The sequence below is a fragment of the Ictidomys tridecemlineatus genome, chromosome 5 (assembly GCF_052094955.1).
Source record: "Ictidomys tridecemlineatus isolate mIctTri1 chromosome 5, mIctTri1.hap1, whole genome shotgun sequence".
In the NCBI taxonomy this organism is placed as follows: Eukaryota; Metazoa; Chordata; class Mammalia; order Rodentia; family Sciuridae; genus Ictidomys; species Ictidomys tridecemlineatus.
The window spans coordinates 102,792,710-102,815,334 of record NC_135481.1 but is presented as its reverse complement, the minus strand read 5'-3'; the positions used below and the strand labels follow the sequence as shown (position 1 = coordinate 102,815,334).

The window sequence follows — 22,625 nt, the reverse complement described above, 5'->3', positions numbered from 1 at the left end:
GCTTTTTTTACAGTAACTTCTTTAAGATCTGAGGAAATTATCTAAGGTCATATAAATAAAATAAGATTTTAACTAAGATAGAGGAAGATTATGTGTGTGTGTGTGTGTGTGTGTATATATATATATATATATATATATATATACACATATATATATATAAATATATATAAATATAAACATATATATATAAATATATATATAAATAATGTATATGATAAGAAAAATTAAGTGGAAGCAACCTGAGAATAGCAGTCATTGAGCAGGCCCACAAAGCATTCACTTCAAATTAGAGTGGGAAAGTAAGTGTCCTTTGAGAACAATGTATTCTAGAAGAATGAAGTAGATTTTTTTCATAGAAGGATGATTCAATAAGAAATGGGAGGAAAATATCAATGGATGATAAATAATGCCAAAAGATAATGAGAAACTCTAGGGAAAAAAAACATAGTACAAGAAAGTTATGATCCAAGTGTGAAGCTGACCAAAATGTAAGCACGATAGGATATGAGCAAAATATCATCAATTTGGAATAATGCATAAAGTATGTAAAATCACACAGGTATCCAGTATTACTAAAGAATAGTAATTAATTTATTCTATTTGAAAAGAATGGGAGAGGTGTATACAGACTATGACTCTTATTCTGTGTTTGAAGTGAGCTAAATACTTCAAAACAGAGTCAAAGTGAAAATGTTTGGAGTTGAAAGTGATGAAGGTAACAAGCATTAAGAATGGGAGAGGTTTTGCATGGTTGCTAGTAGGGAGTGGGTCCAGAGGTATGGGAGTGGTCTTTCCATGCTGATTTGTTTATAATCAATGCTTTTCATTTGACAATGTAATTTGATTGTAAATTGCTAGAGACAGGGTTTGAGATTAAGAGCGTTATCATTCCCTTCTTCCTCTTTCCTCCCTTCCTTTTCTCTTAATTACAAATAAGAGCTATTACAACAAATGTGTTTATTTGTTTATTTTTTAAAAACATTGCTTTTATTTTCTGTCTATGGATGTTTTTTCCTTTTTTTTTTTGTGATGCTGGGAATTGAACCTATGGCCTTGTGCATGCAAGGCAAGCACTCTTTAAACTGAGCTACATCTCCAGCCCCATGTTTGTTTATTGAAAGTGATATTCTAGTGTACAAGTAGTTCTCAAAGCTGGGTACACAGGTGCACAATATCCGTCTTACTTAGGAATTTGCCCACTTCTTGGGCCCCAGCCAGATTTACTGGTTCAGAAATTTTAGGAGTGGAGTCCAATAGTCTGTGTTTTAACAAGCACTCTGGCATTTTATACACTTACTAATGTAGAATATTATGTAATAACTATAATTATATTGTAAATTTCCCTAATTCTGTATATTTTCTCAGATATCCAACTTAAATTTTTTTCATTTTTTGCTTAGGTCTGATGCCGAAACAAAAAGGGTTTTGGAACAATTGACTGAAAAACTTAATGAAACCCAGAAGCAAGAAGTGGTGAGGACTCTATTTATAAAAAAAATTTATTTCACATGAAGATGAAAAGAGGTGGCCAGGCTGGTCGTAATCATAATGAGGCTTAGCAGAGCTTAAACTTTAGTGTGTTATATGCCATTTTATCTAAAACTATGCTTTTGTGCCTTTTATAAAATGGTCATGAATTTTAAGAATTTAAGGCTAATGTATCTTAGAGTAGTATTTTAGAGAATTAATTTTTAATTTTTTAATATTTAGTTTTATGAATATTTGAAAGAGATTTTAAATGTTATTGGATCAGTGATTTTTTTTCATAGCTTTTATTAAGTGATATTTCTGTAACAGTCTCTGGAGCATTCTTCATTAGTTATTTTCAAATGGGTAAATGTATAATACTTGCTATGAAGACCTCTTTGCTGTTTTTGTTTGAAAATGCCTTAATTCCCAAGTATTATTGCAAACAGAGATTGTTGACATTATTCATTGATTTATTTGTATCCAGTCATTATTATTGGTAGAATTAAAGTAAAAATAAAATATGTATAGTGTTCACTTTTTCCATGTCACTGATATATTTTTTTTTCTTGAGAAGAGTATCAATAGAAATTGCCACTAAACTGTTAACAAATTTGTCAACTTCAGGAGCAATGTGTATCATTCATTTTCCAGAATGCTTTTTGTTATCTCAAAGTAAGGAAAATTAGAATTTTTTTCTCTTTACTTTTTTTTTCATTAAAATTGTAAGTTTTCTAGTCAAAGCAGATTATTTTTCTCCTGTTAATTGTGTTTACAGTTTGTTACATATATTGGTTGAGTTCATTTTAGAGTCTGGTCTGAATGTGTGGCTTTATGTGCTAAGAGATATGCTCTATTTTCAAAGAGTTTAATTACTGCTCTTGCTGTGAAATTTGCTCATTTCAAGAATATGAAACAATGCCCATCTACATGAGATCACCTTTCTTCTGTATTTTTTTAATATTTATTTTTTTAGTTGTAGTTGGACACAATACCTTTATTCCATTTATTTATTTTTATGTGGTGCTGAGGATCGAACCCAGGGCCCTGTGCATTCTAGGTGAGCACTCAACCGCTGAGCCACAATCCCAGCCCCCTTCTGTATTTTTGGTACTAATTTCTCTGTGAATAGTTGCAGGGAGATGAAGATATAGTGCCTATCTTCTGTTGAAATAGACATAATCTTTGTAGTTAGTGTGTGAGCATGTGGCACCTGGTGTGTGATTGTGGCACTGATTGTGGCACACCTCTTTTTTTCCCCCCAGATATGTCAAGAGCACCTTTAAGTTGTACCCATTTAAAATATGTAAAACATCACATACTTAAAAAGGTCATCTCTGACATCAACATATTGGTGATTTTCTTAGTTCATTGTAGTGGTTCACAAAGTAAGAAAAATCTATGGCATTGTTTAATTAACATACCATCTAAATAGAAGCTAAATGCACACATTTAAGAATATAGTTATGAAGTCCTCTTTATCTTACTAAATGACAGTGTGGCTCTTTTCACAAATTCTAGTGTGGAACCTGTCACATGATGGCAAAACTGCTCAAGCTTTGTCATCTTTTTAGTTTTTAAAAATTGGAGGCACGTGTACATAGGAAAGTACAGACAACTGTATAGCTCAATGAATTATAACAAGGTGAAATATTCACATGTAACCACCCCATTTAGAAATAGAATATTAGCTACGAAGCCTCCTCATTGCTCTCTTCAATCACTAACTCTTCCTTTTATAGGTAGCCTCTATTTGAACTTTTAACCCTATAAATTTTGGGGGGTTTTGGTAAATGGAATCTTGTTGTCCATTTGTCTGTGTGTGTGTCTGACTTTTTAAAAAATATTTATTATGATGGTGCTGTTTATGGCTGCTGTTTTGGGTTCTTCAGGTTCTTACAATTTATTTTTTGGCTTGTTAGTATTTTTTTGCATGCATATATTGCAATACATTTTGCAATCTATGGTAAATATTTAAATTACTTTGAATTATGGTCAATAATACTGTTTTGACTAATCTTATTCAGTATTTTATTGCACTTTACATCCATTTCTGTTGGAGTGCATGGAAGGTGCGTTCAAATTCAGTAGTAGATGGTATCTAGATAGATTTAAAGTGCTTGCACTAATTTATACTCCCACTACCAGCATAAGAAAATTCATGTTACTCTTCATCCTTTCTTTTTTCTTTTTTGTATTTTATTTAGAGATAGGGTCTCACGGAATTGCTTAGTGCCTTGCTGTTGTGTATTGTGAGACACACACATACATATATATGTATATAGATATATGTATAATTAAGATATATAACATTATAGTATTGGATGTTTGTTGGCTTTGCACTTGGGATCCCCCTGCTTCAGCCTCTGAGCTGCTGGGATTATAGATAGGCGTGCACCACCGCACCTGACACTCTTCAACCTTTCTACACATGCTATTACCAGTCGTTCAGTAGCCATTATGACAGGTGTTGATGTTATCATACTTATTTTGGTTTACCTTTGTATTTTCATGATTACTAATGATAATGAACATCTTGTCATGTCATGTTTTTGGTTATTGCATATTTTCTGTTTTGAAATGCCAGTTCGCATATTTTGTTCACTTTCTTTATTGAGTTGCTTGTTTTCTGTGGGAGGTTCTTATATGTTTTTACAACAGCACTTGGTCAGTTATGTGTATTACGATGTTGTCTTCCACTCTTCAAGTTATTTTCTTTCATTTAAAGAACTTTCATTTAAAGAACTTTCTTAATGTGGACTTTTAATGTAGTTCAATTTTCAATCTTTTCTTTTTGTGATTAGACCTCTTCTGACCTGTTTAAGAAGTTGTTTCTTAAGATCATCGACATAATCTCTCATGTAATCTTCTAGAAGCTTATTGTCTTAACATTTCACATTTAGAGCTAATGTTTATTTGGAATTGACAGTGTGAGGTAGGGGGAATAGATTTTATATGACTGTCCAGTTGACACAGTTTCATTTATGGAAAGGACCACACTTGCCCCATTACTTTACAGTCCTGTCTTTGTCATAAATCAGATGTTCATGTATGCAAGAATCTGTTTCTGGAGTCTTTGACACCTGGTTTATTCCTGTGACCCAATGCCAATATCTCATTGTCTTGGTTACTGTTGCTTTCTGGCAAGTTGTGATATAGGTATATAAATTGTTTCTAAAGGTTAGTTTGGAGAGGACTGAAATCTTTACAATATTGAGTTTTATAATTCATGAACACAGCATATCTTTCAAATGTTTTAGAGCTGTCTTTTTTTAAACAGCTTTACTGACATATTATGGATGTATGACAAATGGTCCATTGTTAAAGTATACAATTTGATAAGTTTTGACATAAGTATGTACCTGTGAAACCATCACCATAATCAAAATGATGACATTTATCACTCCTAAAATTTCTGCCTCTTTCTGTTCATCCCTGCTCTTCTCCTACCCCAAACAACTCAAATTTCATGTAATCATTTATTTATTAAAATTGTTATTGTGTAGATTTAAGATATATAACATGATATTATTAGATATATGTAGCTAGTAGAATATTTCTAGAGTAAAATAAATTGATAATGTTCATCATATCTCATAGTGGCCTTTTTTGTTTTGTTTTTTTTTGTGGCAGAAATTGGTGAGTTTCATATACAAAACAATTGTATTTCCTATAACCCTCATGTACATTAGACCTCTAAGTTTGCTCATCCTACATATTTACTATTTTGGATTCTCCGACCTATATCTTTCTATTACATGCACTATCCTCCCAACTACTGCTTTGTCCTCTGTCTCTGTATATTTGAAACATTTCCCCTTAGGTTCCACATGTAAGTGAGACCATACAATATTTTTCTCTCTGTATATGGCTTATTTTACTTAGTATAATGTCCTGAACTCTCACCCATGTTGTGACAAATGGCAAAATCTTGTTCTTTTTAAGGGCTGAATAGTATTCCATTGCATGTATGCAGCAATTTCTTTATCCACTTGTCTATCTGTGGACCTTTAGGCTGTTACCATATTTTGGTTATTCTGAGTTTGTTTCAATATACATGTCCCAAGTATAGATATATATACAAAATGGGGGTTTTCATTTTCTTAGGGGTATATACCCAGAAGAGTTATATGGTACTTGTATGGTAGTTGCATTTTTAATTTCTTTAAAACCTCTATACTGTTTTCCAGAATGGCTGGGCCAAACTTCAGTAGTGTAAAAGAGTTCCCTTTCCTCTGTACCCTCAACAACTTTAGTTTTCTTTGGTCTTTTTGATAATATTCATCCTAATGGGTGTAACATGTATCTCAGTTCTTTTGATTTTCATTGCCCTAATGATTGAGTTCAACAATTTTCATATATTTGCTTGTCATTTTAATGTCTTCTTTGGAGAACAGTCTATTCAGATTTTTTGTTGATTTTTAAATTAGATTATTTGTTTTCCACCATTCAGTTCAATGAGTTTCTTATATATTTTGACTATTTACCCTTTATCAGATATATGGTTTGCAGTTAATGTCTGTGTGTTGCCATTTCATTTTGCTGACTGTTTCTCCTTTTGGTTTGATATAGTCCAATTTATTTTTGCTTTTGTAGCCTGAGCTTTTGATGTGATTAACCAGGAACCTTTTCCTTCGGAGGTTCTTAACTCTAGTTTTTTATCCCTAACAGCTCACAAATCTTTTAAAAAATTTCTGGAGCATCTGTGTCTTAGCTGCTTTTTCTGAAATGGTTTGATATTTCAGGGGGGACGTGTGGTCCTAAAAGATGAATTGACCTCTCTGGGTTTCTTTCTTTTGCATTTTTGTCTCATATGTTCTTATTTTTAGCTCTCCAGTGCCTTAAAATATTTTTACTTGAAATATTCTTTCAGGCTGGGGTTGTGGCTCAGTGGTAGAGCACTTGCCTTAGCATGTGTGAGGCACTGGGTTTAATTCTCAGCACCACATGTAAATAAATAAAGTAAAGGTCCATTGACAATTTTAAAAATATTAAAAAAATATTCTTTCTAGTTATTTTTAGTAGAAAAGATCACTTAAATTATCCAGTAAGTCATTTTTGGAAGTGAAACTCTTTAAATCTTTTTTTTTAAATATATAAATCAGATTCCATTACTTTATTTGCTATTATAATGCACAAATTTTACTAAGTTTTTCAGCTGTTTCATGAGGTTTCTTTTACTTTCTATGTAAGTAAACAACTTGTGAACATGCTTATAAAAGTCTTTGATCCAAACTCATGTATTTTCCATATTGCTGAGGTCCTTGGAGACTTTAGTGAGCTATGGTCATGTCTGGTTGAAATATAGTTTTTTTTTTAATGTTAGTTAAGATTTGAATTTGGGATTTGATAATAATGTTAATTTACAGAGCACATATTATTTTTTAATTTTTATTTTTAATTTGCCTTTCACCACATGACGAGAAACACAAATGAACAGTTATTTCATTTGAATTTCTTTCATATAGCAAATAAAACTAGTCAATATAATCTTACATGTATTTGAGAGTCTTACTGTGAGTGTAATGTCTAGCAACTGAGGAAAACGTAGATTTTGTGACTTATTCCAATTGAAGTCAGCGTTTGCATTTTATAACTCTGACATATTGTATTGTATTTGTGAATTCATGATAGCATGCTATCAGAGAAGATGCAATTTTATAATTTGAGTGTTAAATTTCTCAGGGGCTGCAACTATTTTCCCCCTTCTAGATTTAAGTTTAAATAAAATTAACAAAGTGATGCACATTCAATTCACTGTGGAAACCTTTTAAATATTGTACAAAAATAAAGTGGAAATAAATGACTTCCTTTATCAATTTCTACTGGTATTGACTGTTTTTTTTCCTTTTTAAAATTTTTTTAAACTTTAGCTCAATTCTTGGCCTTTTTTTTTTTCTTTTTTCTTTCTTTCTTTTTTTGTTTGCCAGGAAATAAAATCAGTGGCACTTAATCATGGAGCCACATTCCCAGCCCTTGTTAGTTTTTTTTTTGCCTTGAGACAGGGTCTTGCTTAGAGCCTTGCTAAGTTGCTGAGGCTGGCTTTGAACTTGTGATCCTTTTGCCTCAGTCTCCCGAATTGCTGGGATTACAGGCATGTGCTTCCAGACCCAGCTATGCTCTGTTAATCTGTTATTGTATCTTATTCTGAGGCTACAATTGCTTGTCATGCATTATTTTGATAACTAAGATATATCTTTAAAGTTTATGTGAAAGGTTTTTCTTCAAGAGGCAAAAAAAGAAAAGGAAAAAAAAAAAAAAAGAAAAAGTATTAGTTGCTATCACACTTGCCAAAATCTGATTTGTTAATATTTATGAATCATAGTTTTTTTTCCACTTACTTGTTTCAGACTGCCCATTTGAAGGGAGTAGTTATTAGTTTTAGACGATATTATTATGAATATTTCTGTTAACACTTAATTGTTATAATAACTGAACAATATTGCATAGACCTCATAACATTAATTAATTCATTTTTTGTCTAGATTTTACCCTGTTGAGTGAGAGATAAATGCATTTGAAGTTTATTTATGTAGAACAAAGTCAATTTAATTTTAGTGTTAATAGAGTCACTGTTAAAAAAAGTAAACATAGACCTAGTTGTTTCTGAATGGGTTGATCATTAATAAAATTCTGTAAATGCTGCATTTAGGATAATATGAATATTGTATAGATTACAACAGAAAGATATGTAATAAATATTTATTGAAGTGGCTTTTACACTGTCAAGTATTGTTAAAAATTGGAAGCATCAACATATTAACAAGTTAGACTGTAGCTGGGCCCAGTGGTGCATGTCTGTAATCCCAGCAGCTGGGGAGGCTGAGGCAGGAGGATTTCGAGTTCAAAGCTAGCCTCAGCCAAAGTGAGGGCACTAAGCAACTCAGTGAGACCCTGCCTCTAAATAAAATACAAAATAGGGCTGGGGATGAGGATCAGTGGTTGAGTACCCCTGAGTTCAATTGCTGGTACCAAAAAAAAAAAAAAGTTAGAATACAATCTCATTAACAGAATGCTTTTGCTTTTGTTTCACTTCTTTTTGTTAAATACTGACTTTAAAAATCTGTTATTTTGCTGTTTTTATAACTAAATATGAAAATGTAGGATTTTTTGATGACTAAGTAGTATATTTAATAAATACGTGTCTCTGATAAAAATTTTTTAGTATATGACATTATTAGCATTTTTTCCTTTAGTCTCAGAAATAAGAAAGTGAAAAAGTATTAAATGCTTTCTTTAAAATAAGAGTTATTGGGAATTATCTCATTACTCAAATGTTACAAATGTCTTTAGGATCAGAATCCTCACTCTTCTAACTTAAGAATGTTTACTGGCTCCTACTTTGGTCTTGTCTCAAGAAATTGCGTGACATTCCATTCATTGGCTCAAGCTGATCATCTAAGATTCACCCTAGATCCTTTTCATTATACCATTCTTCCCATACATTACAAAATACTTTTTAATTTCTGAAATCTTGTCTAATTCCGTCTACCTCTAATACTTCTCTTGAAGGCCCCCATCACTTCTCAGTGGGTTCACTGTGGTGGCCTCCACTTAAGTTGATCTCTCTGCTCCCTTCTTGCCCCTGTGCTCCTCACAGTGGCAAAGTTATTTAAAAAAAATTCATCATATTGAATTATCCCCCAATTTTTAAAAACCTTTTCTGGGTTTCTTTTGTTCCAAATTCCTTGCAGTGCCTATGTTTTCTGACTTTCTTGATATACCTTGAATTTATCTTATTTCTACATCAGAGTCTTTGCAGTGTCTTTTCTTTTCCCAAAGTTTTGCATGGTTGACTTCCTCTGGTCATTTAGGTCCTCAGTGAAAACTTACCACTTAAGAGAGTTCCTTCCTCCTCCCCTTTTAGTTACATAATTTGTAGCATTTAGCATACTAAACATAGTGCTCTGGATATTGCATTTTTGCACTGATATATTTTTGAGGTTTGAGATTGCTTCATATATTGATCTAATGTGCTTTCTGTTTTCTTTTAGTATTAAAAGTAATCCATTGAGTGAAAAATATCTCATAACTTCCTTAACTTGTTATGAATGGATATTTAGGTGGTTCCAATCTCTTTCATGTATATACAAAACTGCATAAATGATATTATACATGTACCATTTTGCACATAAAAAGGTAAATTGGTGAGGCAAATTTCTAAAAATGGCTTGTAGAATTAGAGTTTGCATTTACAATATGTTAGATATGGCTCATTTTTATAATTAGAACTTCTTTTATTTAGGTATAATTGACAAAAAGAGTGGAACATATTTATCCTTATATCATGATGTTTTGTTATATGTATATATGATAAGATTACCACAATCAACCTAATTAACATCTATAACCTCATAGTTATCATTTCTTTTTGTGAAAATATTTAAGATATACTCTCTTAGCAATTTTCAGGTGTATAATACATCATTATTAACTATGATCACCATCCTGTGCCAATACATAGCCAGACCTTATTCATTTTGGCTAACCAAAATATTTTTGTCCTGAAATCTTTATTCCCTACTGCAACTCCCAACCCCCAGCAAACATCACTTTATTTTTTCTGTTTATGGATTTTTGGATTCCACATGTAAGTGAGATCATACAGTATCTACTTCTGAGTTTGCCTTCTTCTCCTTAACATAATTGTCTTCCAGGTTCCTCCATCTTATTGTAAATTACAAGATTTCCTCCTTTTTAAGGCTTAATAATTTTTCATTTTTTGTGCTTAACGTTTTTTTTTTTTTTTATCCATCCGTCAGTGCCTATTTAAGTTGATTCTTTATTTTGGCTATTGTGAATAATGCTACATTGAATATGGGGGTTTGAAAAAGTATCTTTATGTTGGATTGCTGGATAACATAGTAGTTCTAATTTTAATATTTTGAAGAAATTTTATCTGTTTTTCATAATGATTATACTAACTTAAAATTATACCAATAGTGTATGACAGTTCCACTTCCTCCACGTTCTAACACTTGTTATAATTGTCTTTTTGATAGTGCCATTCTAACAGATTGAAGATAATATGTCATTGTAGATTTACTTTGCATTTAAGTTGCATTTCCATGATAATTAGTTGAGCATTTTAATTTTTCTCTTGCTATTAAGTTGTTTCTGTTCCTTATGTGTTTTTTATATTAACCCTTTATCAGTTATGTACTTTTCAAGTATTTTCTCCTTTTGCATAGGTTGTCTCTTTGCTTTGTTGATTATTTGCTTTGATGTACAGGTGTTTTTCATTTTATGCACTACAGTTTGTCTGTCTTTACTTTTGTTGCCAGTGCTTTTAAGGTCATATCCAGACCAGTGTCAAGAAGTTCTTTTCCTGTTTTGTCCTAAGAGTTTTATGGTTTCATGGCTTGGGTTTAGACTTTAATCCATTTGAGTAGATTTTTTTTTTAAATGTGAGATAAAGGTCTCTTCTCATTATTTTGCCTGTGGATGTCCATTTTTGCCAACACCATTTATTGAAGAGTCTGTCCTTTATCCTTTGTGCATTTTCAGGACCTTTGTTGAAGATCAATTGATTATAAATGAATGGATTTATTTCTGGGTTCTCTCTTCTGTTTAGTTAGGCTAGGTTATCTGTTTTTTTTTAATTTTTAAAAATTCAAATTAGTAATACATGACAGTAGAATGCATTTTGACATATCATACATAAATGGAATATAACTTCTCATTCTTCTGGTTGTAATTGATATAGAAATACGCCAGTCGCATAGTCATATGCACATAGGGTAATGATGTCTGATTCATTCTAATGTCTTTTCCACTCTGTCCCTCTCCCCTTCCTTCATTCCTCTCTGTCTAGTCCAAATTTCCTCTATTTTTCCCTAGCCTTCTCCCGCATTATCTACTTTTATATTCTAGTACCATGATGTTTTGAATCCTATATAGTTTATAGTATATTTTGAAGTAAATGTGATTCTACCAGCTTTGTTCTTTTTACTCAAGATTGCTTTGTGTATTTGAGGTCTTTTTTGGTTTTGTATGAATTTTAGAATTATATCTGTGGAACATGCTACTGGAATTTTCATAGAGACTGCATTAAATTTGTAGATCACTTTGGATAGTATGGGTAGATTAATGGTTTAATTTGTCTAATCTGTGAGCATGAGATAACTTTATGTTTATATATGATTTCAAGTTTTTTTCCTTTAACATCTTATTGTCTTAAGTATATAGATCTTTTGCCCTCTAGGTTAAATTTAATCCTACATATTTTATTTTGATGCTACACCAGCTGGGTTATTTTCTTGATTCCTTTTTGAGAGAAGTTATTTATAGAAATATTACTGATTTTTGTGTGTTGAACTTTGATTCTTGTGGCATTATCAAATTTGTTTATTAATTCAAACTTTTTTTTTGGTGGAGACATTAGGGTTTTTTATACATAAAATTATGACATCTGCAAATAGGGATAGTTAAGCTTCTTTTCTGATATGAATGTCTTTTATTTCTTTTTCTTATCTAATTGATCTGGCTAGGACTTCTAGAACTATATCAAATGTAAGTGTCGAGAGTGGGCATCCTGATCTTACAGGGAAAACCTTCTGTTTTTCACCATTGAATAAAATCTTATCAGTAGGTTTACCAAATAAGACCTCTATTGCTTTGAAATTTGTTCAAAATTTTTGTAATTTGTTCAAGATTTTTATCATGAAAGCATGTCAGATTATATGAGATGCTTTTTCTGCATCTATCAAGATGATGATATGATTTTTATTCTTCATTTTGTTAGTTTGGCATATCACATTTATTGATTTCATCTTCAATTTTTTGGAAGAGCTTGAGAAGAATTGGAATTTATTCTTTTTTAAATGTTTGGTAGAATTCACAAGTGAAGGCTTCAGATTCTGGGCTTTTCTTTGTTGGAAAAATTTTTATAGCTGAGTCAATGTCCTTTTCACTATTGGTCTGTTCCATTTCTTCATGATGCATTCTTTTTTTAAAAAAATATTTTTAGTTGTAGATGAACACAATACCTTTATTTAATTTATTTTCTCGTTTATGTGGTGATGAAGTTTGAACTCAGTGCCTCACATGTTGTATTTTCTGGGAATTTATCCATTTCTCCAAGGTTAGCCAATTTGTTGGTATTCATAGTAGTCCTTTATGATCTGTTGTATTTCTGTGCTATCACTTATAATGTCTCCTCTTTTATTTCTAATTTTATTTATATAAATATTTACTTTTTAAAAAAATTTAGTCTGCTAATATTTTGTCAATTTAGTTTATCTTTAAAAAACCAACTTTCAGTTTAATTGATCCTTTCTGTTTTTCTTGTCTCTATTTCATTTATTTCTTCTCTAATCTTTATTATTTCCCTCTTTCTGCTGACATGAATTTATTTGTTCTTTTTCTAGTTGTTCAGCAGTTCCTCATGACCTGTTAAGGGCTTTTTTTTTTTTTTTTTTTTTTTTTAATCTTGGCTTCTCATAACATGGCAGTATGCTTTATCAGAACAAGCAAGCTAGAAGAGGACCAGTGAGAGAGAAAAAGCAAGTTGGAAGCCAGTTTTTTGTAATCTAATCATCAAGTGTCATTCAAACATTTTTGTGCTATTTTCAGAATTAGAATCAAGTTCCTTGGGCCAGCTGCACTCAAGAGAGGGAATTACACAAGTTCATGAATATCCAGAAGTAGAGGTCTTTGGGATCCATGCCAGAAACTGTTTAACACAATTAAAAATAGAATGATGATCAAATAATTTCACTTCTGTGATCATTGCAGCATTATTAACAGTATCCAAAATCAGGAAACATGGAAACAACCTGGTTTACTGATGAACAGATAAAGAAATAGCAGCGCGAGCGCACACACACACACACACACACACACACACACACACACATACACATACACACATTGTTTAGCTTTGAAGAAGGAAATCCTGTCTGTTGAAACAAACCTGTTAGTAACAAACGTGGATGAACCTGGAGTACATTATTTTCTTGTATGATCTCACTTATATGTGAAATCTAAAATTTCTCCTTCATAGAACAGAGAGTAGAATGGTAGTTGCACTGGTGGAGTAGGGGGAAATGGGGAGATGAAGGTCATAAGGTATGAAGTTTCAGCTTTTCAGGATAAATAAGTTCTAGAGGTCTAATGTGCAGCATAGTGTCTATAGTAAATAAGACTGTTTTGTAAGCCTGAAATTTGCTAGGAGTAGATCTTAAGTATTCTCGCCACAGCACACACACAAATGGTAACTAAGAAAAATGATGGGTATGTTTATTAGCTTAACTGTGGTAATTATTTCATAATATGTATGTACTTAAAACATCTAATTATGTTTTATTAGAATTATTACTAAAGAAACAAAAGAATTCTCCATGTAGAGTAACTGTGTATAGCATGTGCTTGCTGTGGTGAAATTTCTAATGTCTGCATAATTTTGTATTTTCATTTTAGTGTGTGGTTACCTGAATGACTTTAATTTTGATGATAAACACTGCCTTCTTAGAGATAGAAGCCATTCACCTCATGGAATTTATTTATATTTAATTTCTTTTATTAGAGCATTATAGTTATACATACTAGTTAGGTTCGTGTTGACACAATCATACATGCATGGAATTTGGTATGTTCCATTTCAGTCTGTTGTGCCACCTTTCCTCTCCTTCCTTCCACTGTTTTCCCCGTTTACTTTACTGACAAATGAATGTCTTATTGCTAAAGAGTATATTTACAGTTTTTAGTAAGGTGCTAATTTTTTGATATACTTTTCCTCAGCATTTATTGATCAATTAAACTTATCTTTACCTATATTTAAAAAAAACAAGTTGATATAATTTACCATAAATGTAATTTGCTTTAGATATGCAATTTAGTGATTTTTTAAAATTTAATTTTCTAAACTGTGCAACCATGATAAAAATCCAGTGTCAAAAATTTCTATTGTCCTATTAAAGTTTTTCATGACTTTGTCAAACACAGACTTGGTTGCAAAAGTTTTTTTTTCTTTAATTTTTAAATAACTGGGCCTTATTTATTGCTGCTTTTAAATGAATACAGAATGTCTGTTATTCACTGTATCCTCCTGCACAAACACGCATTGGCAAAATAGTGTAAATTTCATTTAGGGGCTATATAAGAATACATGTGAAATGTGGTTGAATTTGAACAACTTTTAGTGAGGAAAAGCTTGTATCAGAGAAAAATTCTTTCATGTTTATTTTAGAGTTCCAATTAAACACTTCTTAATTTGACTTTGGCTTTTTATCTTTTGAGCAAATCACAGTTGAAAACATTGACAAGCTGATGAAAAGTCCTTTTAATTATTTGGTGCACATAAACATTAATACCTTCCTAAGCAGGTCATGCACATGGATACAAAAAGTGAAAAAGAACTGAATGGACAGAACAGTTCCATCATTAATTGAGTACTAAATGCAATTGTTGGCAGAATTGATATTTTCCCTTAAATCACCAGAGGGCACTCTTTTCTAGTGTATTATTCTTAACTGAGCAATTGAATTGTTGTAGTTTGCTACTGGGATCCAAGTGTGGATTAATTGAAGAATAATGACTGATTTTTTGGGTATCTTTCAGGTATTTATTTATTTATTTACAATATGAACATTAGAAAGGATTTTACATATAAGTTAAAATTAAAAAAATGCTTTAGGTAGTAGGTATCTGACATAAAATATCTCCTCAGTTTGGTGTCTTACCAGTACTATAATGTCACTGTTTCTCCTTATTTTTATTGAGGTTTCCGATCGGGTGGAACGACGGCTTCAAGAAATACAAAGAGAGATGCGCACCGAAAGAGAGCTGGTGGAAAGACGTCAAGATCAGTTGGGAATCATGTCCTTGCAGTTACAGGAGGTTTGTGAGAAGTGCTTTCTTGGAATGTAAATCTTGAATTTAGGTAGTTATTTAGATAATGTTAAAATGGATTTAATTCTTTAGTTGCTGAAAATGACAGTATAATCATATTTCTATGAGAAAAAGTATAGCATATTGGTTATTAATAGTTTAGTGTGTAGAATCAGCCCTAACTTGTTTCATATATGCTATCTGTGTGACCTAAGGCATTTTTTTTTAAACTTCTGTAGATCCTAGTTTCCTTTGTGGAAATGGAAATAATAACTATATGCCTGATCAGTTTGGTGCAAGGATAATTGAGTTAATGCAAGTAAAGCACTTAACCTCGTGGCATGTGCTTAAGGAATGTTGACTGAAAGTGGAATTACTATTTAACACATACCATGGACTAGACAAAGGGGCCATCAAACTATGGTCTAGGGGCCAAATCTGGCTTCCTACTGTCTGTTTTTATAAATGAAAGTTTTATTGGAGTACAGCCACTTTTATTCACTTATATCTATGAGTGCTTTTGTGACACAGTGCCAGAGTAGTTGTGATAGAGAATGTATAGCCCACAGGGCCTACAGAATTGATGATATGTCCTTGTATGGAAGTACCTAACTCTGAATTTGTTTATCTTCAAACCAATTTGAAATGGAGAATGTTATTCTTTAGCTGTTTTGTTTTGAAATTTCAGGTTTATGATAAAGTTAAAAATTAGAACAAGGAATTTCTGTGTAATCTTTACTTGAATTCCCTTGGTATTCGTAGTTACCAAATTTATCACTTTTCTTTATAAATGTATATAATATTTTTCTCAAACATTTTTGAGAAAGTCACAGATAATTAAGTATTTTTACATTTAAGTAATTTCTTATGTTTTCTTCTCTAATTATGGTATAATGATAAAAATCAAAGTTAACATCAGTATAATACTGTGTTTTAATCTATAGGTCTCATGCAAATTTTGCTTGTATTGTTCTTTTTCCATCCAGGATGAAAATCCAGGTTCACACAAACTTATTTATTCTCTTTAATCTAGGATAGATTTTTAGTTTTCATTCATGCTGACTTTGCAGGGTCTTAGCTATTTTGGAGGATATCTTTCATTTTGGGCTTATTGATATTTCTTCAAGACTACATTCAGGATATGGACTTTTGGCAGGAAATCCAGATAACTGGTGTCCTTTTCAGAGTATCATATAAGAAGCCATGTGAGGTTGATGGGTTCCATAACTGGTGAAAACTGAACCCTTGGTTATGGTGTTGCCTGCAGGTTTCTTCACTGGAAGGTTACTATTCTTCTTCTTCTTCTTCTTTTTTTTTTTTAATGAAGAGATTATCTGAGACTTGATAGTATTGATCCTTTTCCTGAAACTATTATTTCTGTGAATGGTGGCAAGTGGTGATTTTGAAAAGTCTATAATTCCATCTACATTTATGGAATCCTACTATAAGGAAGAACTTCCTATGTATCTGTTTATATTAGTGTAGTCTGATGGGTTCTTATTTTATTACATTGGTTATATTTCATTACTGTTATTTTAGAAAATTAATTTGTTGAAATTTCCTTTAAATGTTTCTTAGGTTTATACATAAAGTATAATATAAAAGCCATAAACAAAAAGAAAGCCAAAAGGTTAAAAGCAAATTGAAAAATTTTCTTTTATGTAAGTTTTTTTTCCTTAAAGTTCTAAAAATACACTTATATGTGCTTGCAGATCATTAATCTTTATAAATTGACAATTTTTTTAAACATTAGGAGAAAATGCCAATGCAAAATTCAAAATAAAACTGCAACCCTTAAATTATGATGTAAGCTGAAACAAAAACCTGGATTTGATTTCTAAAATTCCATTTTTCTCCATTTCACAAAAGGGGACATACACTTGTTACTTGGTAATTACTTACAAGAGGATACTTTGTTGAATAATTAGATACAGCATGTGGGTAGCCCCCCACACCCCTTTTTTTAAACCTTGATTTTTATACATTTGTTCTCAAAGCAAATTGCATCTGGTAAGCATAAGAATAGTACTGAAGAGACAATTGTTCTTTTTCGCAAGAGAAAATTAGAGAAATTTTCCATACTTATTTTCCTCTCTTTGCAGAATGCACAAAATTACAAAGGAAGAGGGAGAGGAAGATTGCTTCCCACCCCTATTCTTAAGAAACCAAAGCCTCAGTATTTGCATTGTAATTGTCAATTTGACTAAAAGCTTGAGCTGTGATTTGGAATTCCATCTCTGACAATACAATAGAGGATCACTGTTGATAAGAACTGTTTAATTTCATATTTTGTCACTTTAATATAAGCAGTGACCTATACATTTTAAAAGGTAGTTTTGGATTATAAACAGTGCAGTAGAAGCTGGAAAAGATTAATTTAGGCATTTTCCTGCTCCCAAGCTAAATGGTTTAGAATATTTTAGAAAGGTCATGCTTAAGGAGAGAAAATGCTTTGCTTTCTTTTTTATATTAAAAAATACTTATGGAAATCCTTATATGATAATAGTCATTGATGTATTTTGTTTCTTCATGTGGTGGAAAATTGAATCTACAGTTGAGTATATTGGACTGGATTTTTAGTCACTATGTTCTTTAGCCTCCTCAAAATGTATATCAATGTTAGTGAAAATTATGATACTTAATAATTGTTAGAATATGGGAGAATTCATTAAAAATCCTATGATGAGAGATTTCTAGGTATAATGTCATATTGTAGGAAAGCAGTCTCTTGTTTGGGCTACAGCCTGCTGCCTTTCAGTGATCGAATGAAGTCCTTAGATTCTGGTTGCTTTATTTCTTACCACTGGGTACAAAACCTAGTGTTAATCATTGGAAATTGGTTGGGAGGTAAAGCAGGGGGCTGTTTTCCTTTTCTTGTTTGGAGTTTTTATGGAATTGTTCACTCTCTGTTTCTTTTGTCCTGGTTGGAAAAAGAATGTCATCTGCACTGTGCAGTCTGCTGCCTCCTTTGAGCTGCTAGAAGATTCTATCCTTATTCTGTATGTTAGTCATTCTCATTATGATGTGCCTTGGTCTGGAGGCCAGTGAAAGTCCTTACTAAATTAAGAAAATCTGGCATTCATGTGACTTTAACAGTATGAATGCAGCTCATGGCCATGAGAGAAAAAAAATCAAATTACGTATACAAGGAAACCAATTTTGGATCTCAGCTGATTTCTCAACCCAAACCCTCAAAGCTAGGAGGTTCTGGAATAATATATTAAAAGCTCTGAAAGAAAATGGATGCCAACCAAAAATTTTATATCCAGCAAAATTAAGCTTCAAATTTGAAGATGAAATAAAAACCTTCCATGACAAAAGTTAAAAGAATTTATAACTAGAAAGCCTGCACTCTAAAACATTCTCAACAAAATATTCCATGAGAATAAAATGAAAAAAAAAGGTGAAAACCAGAAAAGGGAGGAACTACACTAAAGGCATAATCAATCAAAGGAGAAACTAAGTCAAATTAAAAACCAGAAATAAACCAAAATGACCAGGAATACAAATCACAGTTGAATAATAACTTTGAATGTTAACAGCGTAAACTCATCAATCAAAAGACATAGACTGGCAGATTGAATTAAAAAACAAGACCCTTGGGGCTGTGGATGTCACTTAGTGGTAGCGCACTTGCCTGGCATGTGTGAAGCACTGGGTCTGATTTTCAGCACTGCCTATAAATAAATAAGTTCGGTCTGGGGTTGTGGCTCAATGGTAGAGCGCTGGTCTAGCATGTTCGAGGCTCTGGGTTCGATTCTCAGTACCACATAAAAATAAATAAAAATAAAGTTATTGTGTTCAACTACTCCTAAAAAATAGATATTAAAAAATTTAAAAAAATAAATAAAGGTCTATCAACAACTAAAAAAAATTTATTTAAAAAAAAAAAACAAGACACAAAAATATGCTGTCTTGAAGAGACTCACTTCCTAGGCAAAGACATCCATAGACTGAAGTTGAAAGGATGGGAAAAAACATGTTACTCACATAGATCGGGTAAACAAGCAGGGTTTCCATCCTCAGATAAGGTGGACTTCAAGGCAAAGTTAACCAGAATGGACAAAGAAGGACATTTCATGCTGCTTAAGGGAATTAATATATCAGCAAGACATAAAAATTATAAATATTTATGCCCCAAGCAATGGAGCGAGCATCTATGTGCATCAAACAAACCCTTTTTCAATTTCAAGATATTACGCTGTATTCTATCAGATCATACTGGAATGAAATTAGGAATTTTATTAATTAGTTTCATTAATTAGAAATCAATGATAAAATAAAAAATAGAAGCTACTCTTTCACCTGTAATAATATACTATTGAATGATGAATTGATAGCAGAAGAAATCAAGGATAAAATACAAAAAAAATTAGAGGTAAGTGAGAATTCCAATACAACATATCAAAATCTCTGGGACACTATGAAGGCAGTACTAAGAGGAAAGTTCATTGCATTAAGCTCATTCATTACAAAATAAAGTAAACGAATAAATGACCTAACATTATATCTCAAAGTCCTAGAGAAAGAGGAATAAGTCAACATCAAAAACAGTAGAAGAAAGGAAATAAATAAAATCAGTACTGAATCATATTTTGAATTATTACCATGTTTTGACATCTCAGTAGAAGCCTGCCCCCCTTCTCTGTCTCTCTTTTTAAGGAAAGATGAGCATTTTATAGAGATTATACAATAATATTTTTATCTATTTTTAAATTTTCAATTATTATTCTAATACTTTTCACTTTTCCCAAATTTCAATGTTGTTAAACTTAAAACCACCAGTCTTTCCTTGTCGAACCATAATATACGCCATAAAGTGTTTGTTCAACTATAGTATACATTTTGGTATTATAAGCTCCTTTTAATCAGATTCTTTATAGTAACGTAACTCAGCAAAGTGAGGGTAGGCATAGGGCATAGTAGCATTGGGAAAGAGAGAATCAGACTGTTGAGCACAAGCCAAAAAAATGTTTTTGTAGATTCAAAATTCTAGATAAACTTTTTCTTTAGTCTAGGCATCTTGAGAATTTCTGTTCAGTGTTTATTTTGTTTTACTAGTTTGAAGTTAATTGATTGTTATTTTTCCATCTTCAGTTGAATTGCTGAAAATAAAAAACATGAGGTAAATGCTGGGAGTAAATTTATATGTTTTTCAGAGTATTTCATAGCATATTAAATTATTAGTTTCTCATTGTACCTGTGAGGAATATTCTGCTTGCATATGACTTAGGGTAATTTCGGTGCCCTAAAATTTGAAGGTACATGGTGGAGAAATCTGTGGGGCAGGCAAGGATATGGAACCTTGGTGGAAGCTGGTAGAAATTAAGGAATTATTAAAATGTTCAAGGTTGGAGTTCTGATCAGTAGCATTCAGTCTGTTTTCTAGTGGGAAACTAGAATATGGGAGCCTTATCAAGAAAATAAGGCTATATGAAGAAAAGTAAAATAATTTTATATTGTATTTTTTTGGATGTTTTTTGTCATGTGTACCTATTTTTAAAAAATCTAATGAAGAAGTAGCTATTCATCCTTGCCCAGAAATGTTACTGTGTCTGCAGAGATACAGGGTAATATGGACATGAGAAAGGTGTTATGGTTTGGATGTGAGGTGTCCCCCAAAAGCTTATGTATGAGAGAGCACAAGCAGGTTCAGAGGAGAAATGATTGGGTTATGAGAGCCTTAACTCAATCAGTGAATGAACTCTCCCCAATGAACTCCCCCCATGGGATTAACTGAGTGATAATTAATGGCAGGTGGGGTATGGATAGAGGAGGTGAGTCATGGGGAGTGTGCCTTTGGGGTGTATATTTTGTTTCTGGCAAGTGTAGTCTCTTTCTCTGCTTCCTGGTGGGATGCCCTGAGCTGCTTCCCTGTACCACACTCTCCATGTACCACCTCTGTGATGTTCTGCCTCACCTTGAGTCCCTATGATTAGAGCCGCTGTCTATGGACTGAAAATTCTGAAACTGTAACCCCCAAGTAAACTTTTCCTCCTCTTTAATTTTTCTTTTCATGTGTTTTAGTCACAGAAGCGAAAAAGCTGACTTAAACAAAAAGTGTTGGGTACTGTTCATTGATGTATTTAGTTTGACCTCATTGAGGGAGGAATTTCCACAGAGCCAAGGATATTTTTCTAATGTATTAATAACTTTTATCATCTCCCCTGAGACTTGTGGAAAAGGAGAACTTATTGAGGAAAATACTCTAACCTCCTACATTAACCCCTTTCCTGGACTTCCTTTTGAGACTCCCTTATTTTGGATGGAAGCTTTTCTAAGACTGATAGTTTTGAACCATACTGTGATTTATCTTTCCACGGCTGAATCACAAAGTATTGCTGGCCATTCACTTTACCCCTTTCCTCTTGTTTCATCTTTTTTTTTTTTTTAATAGTTATCTCCTACATATCTTTCTGTAAATGATAATGAAAACTTCTTTTCATGCTCCATGAAAAATCCTACTGGCATTTTGATTGTAATTGTTTTAAATATGTGGATTAATTTGAACACAGAAGGTCTTTTGTGTTTTATGATAATGTTTTATAATTTTCTATAGAAAGGTCTTATATACCTTTGAGTAGAATTATTTCGAAGTGCTTTATGATTTTTCTTCCTACCAGAAGCTGGATGCTTTCTTTGGTTGCATCTCTGATTGACTATAATATACAGCAATGCAGCTGATTTTATATTTTTCTTATATCCAACAATCTTGCTTAATTTTCTTGTTAGTTCTCCTAATTTATTAGCATTTTTATGTATGTTGTTTCAATAATCATTTGCAACTTAAGACAATTTATACTCTTTATTATTTTCTTTTGTTTTTTAAAATTTAGTCTTATCACATGGTTAAAACCTAAAGTACAATGTTGAATAGAAACATAGCAAGAATTCTTGACTTATTTTTATATTTATGTATTTCTGAAGTGTTAACCTCCTTTTATGATATTTACCCTTGGTTTTGTGGCAAAGGAGCTTTCTGTTGCTTACTTTCTTTTAAAATTATGATTAATTGTGAAATTTATCAAATACTTTTGCTGCCTTAGTTTTCTTTTGGTATTTAAATTTGATTGACCTGATTGACTATGTTTTTTAGATGTGAGCTTTCCTTGCATTCCTGAGAAGTTTATGTGGTTATAATATAGTGATTTTTTTACATTGTTGAATTAATTTGCTAGTATTTTCTTTAATATTTTTATATTTATGTTTGTGATTGAGATCAATGTGTGATTTTCTTTGCACTGCCTTTTTTTGGTTTTAGAAGTAAGGTTACATTAATCTTTTAAATTTAATCTTTTAAATTGAGTTGGATAGATTCTTTTTTTGTT

General features: G+C 31.9%; 1 protein-coding gene across 4 annotated transcripts in view; it reads left to right on the top strand.

Annotated features, from left to right (window-relative positions):
• Positions 1-22,625, top strand: part of Cep128 (centrosomal protein 128) — a 407,740-nt gene that overhangs the window by 44,316 nt on the left and 340,799 nt on the right. For all 4 annotated transcript variants that reach the window (XM_040274764.2, XM_078050644.1, XM_040274765.2 and 1 more), the window contains exons 9-10: positions 1,401-1,473; positions 15,190-15,306. In XM_040274764.2, coding sequence (XP_040130698.2) covers positions 1,401-1,473; positions 15,190-15,306 — 190 coding nt within the window. The remainder of the gene's footprint in view (positions 1-1,400; positions 1,474-15,189; positions 15,307-22,625) is intronic.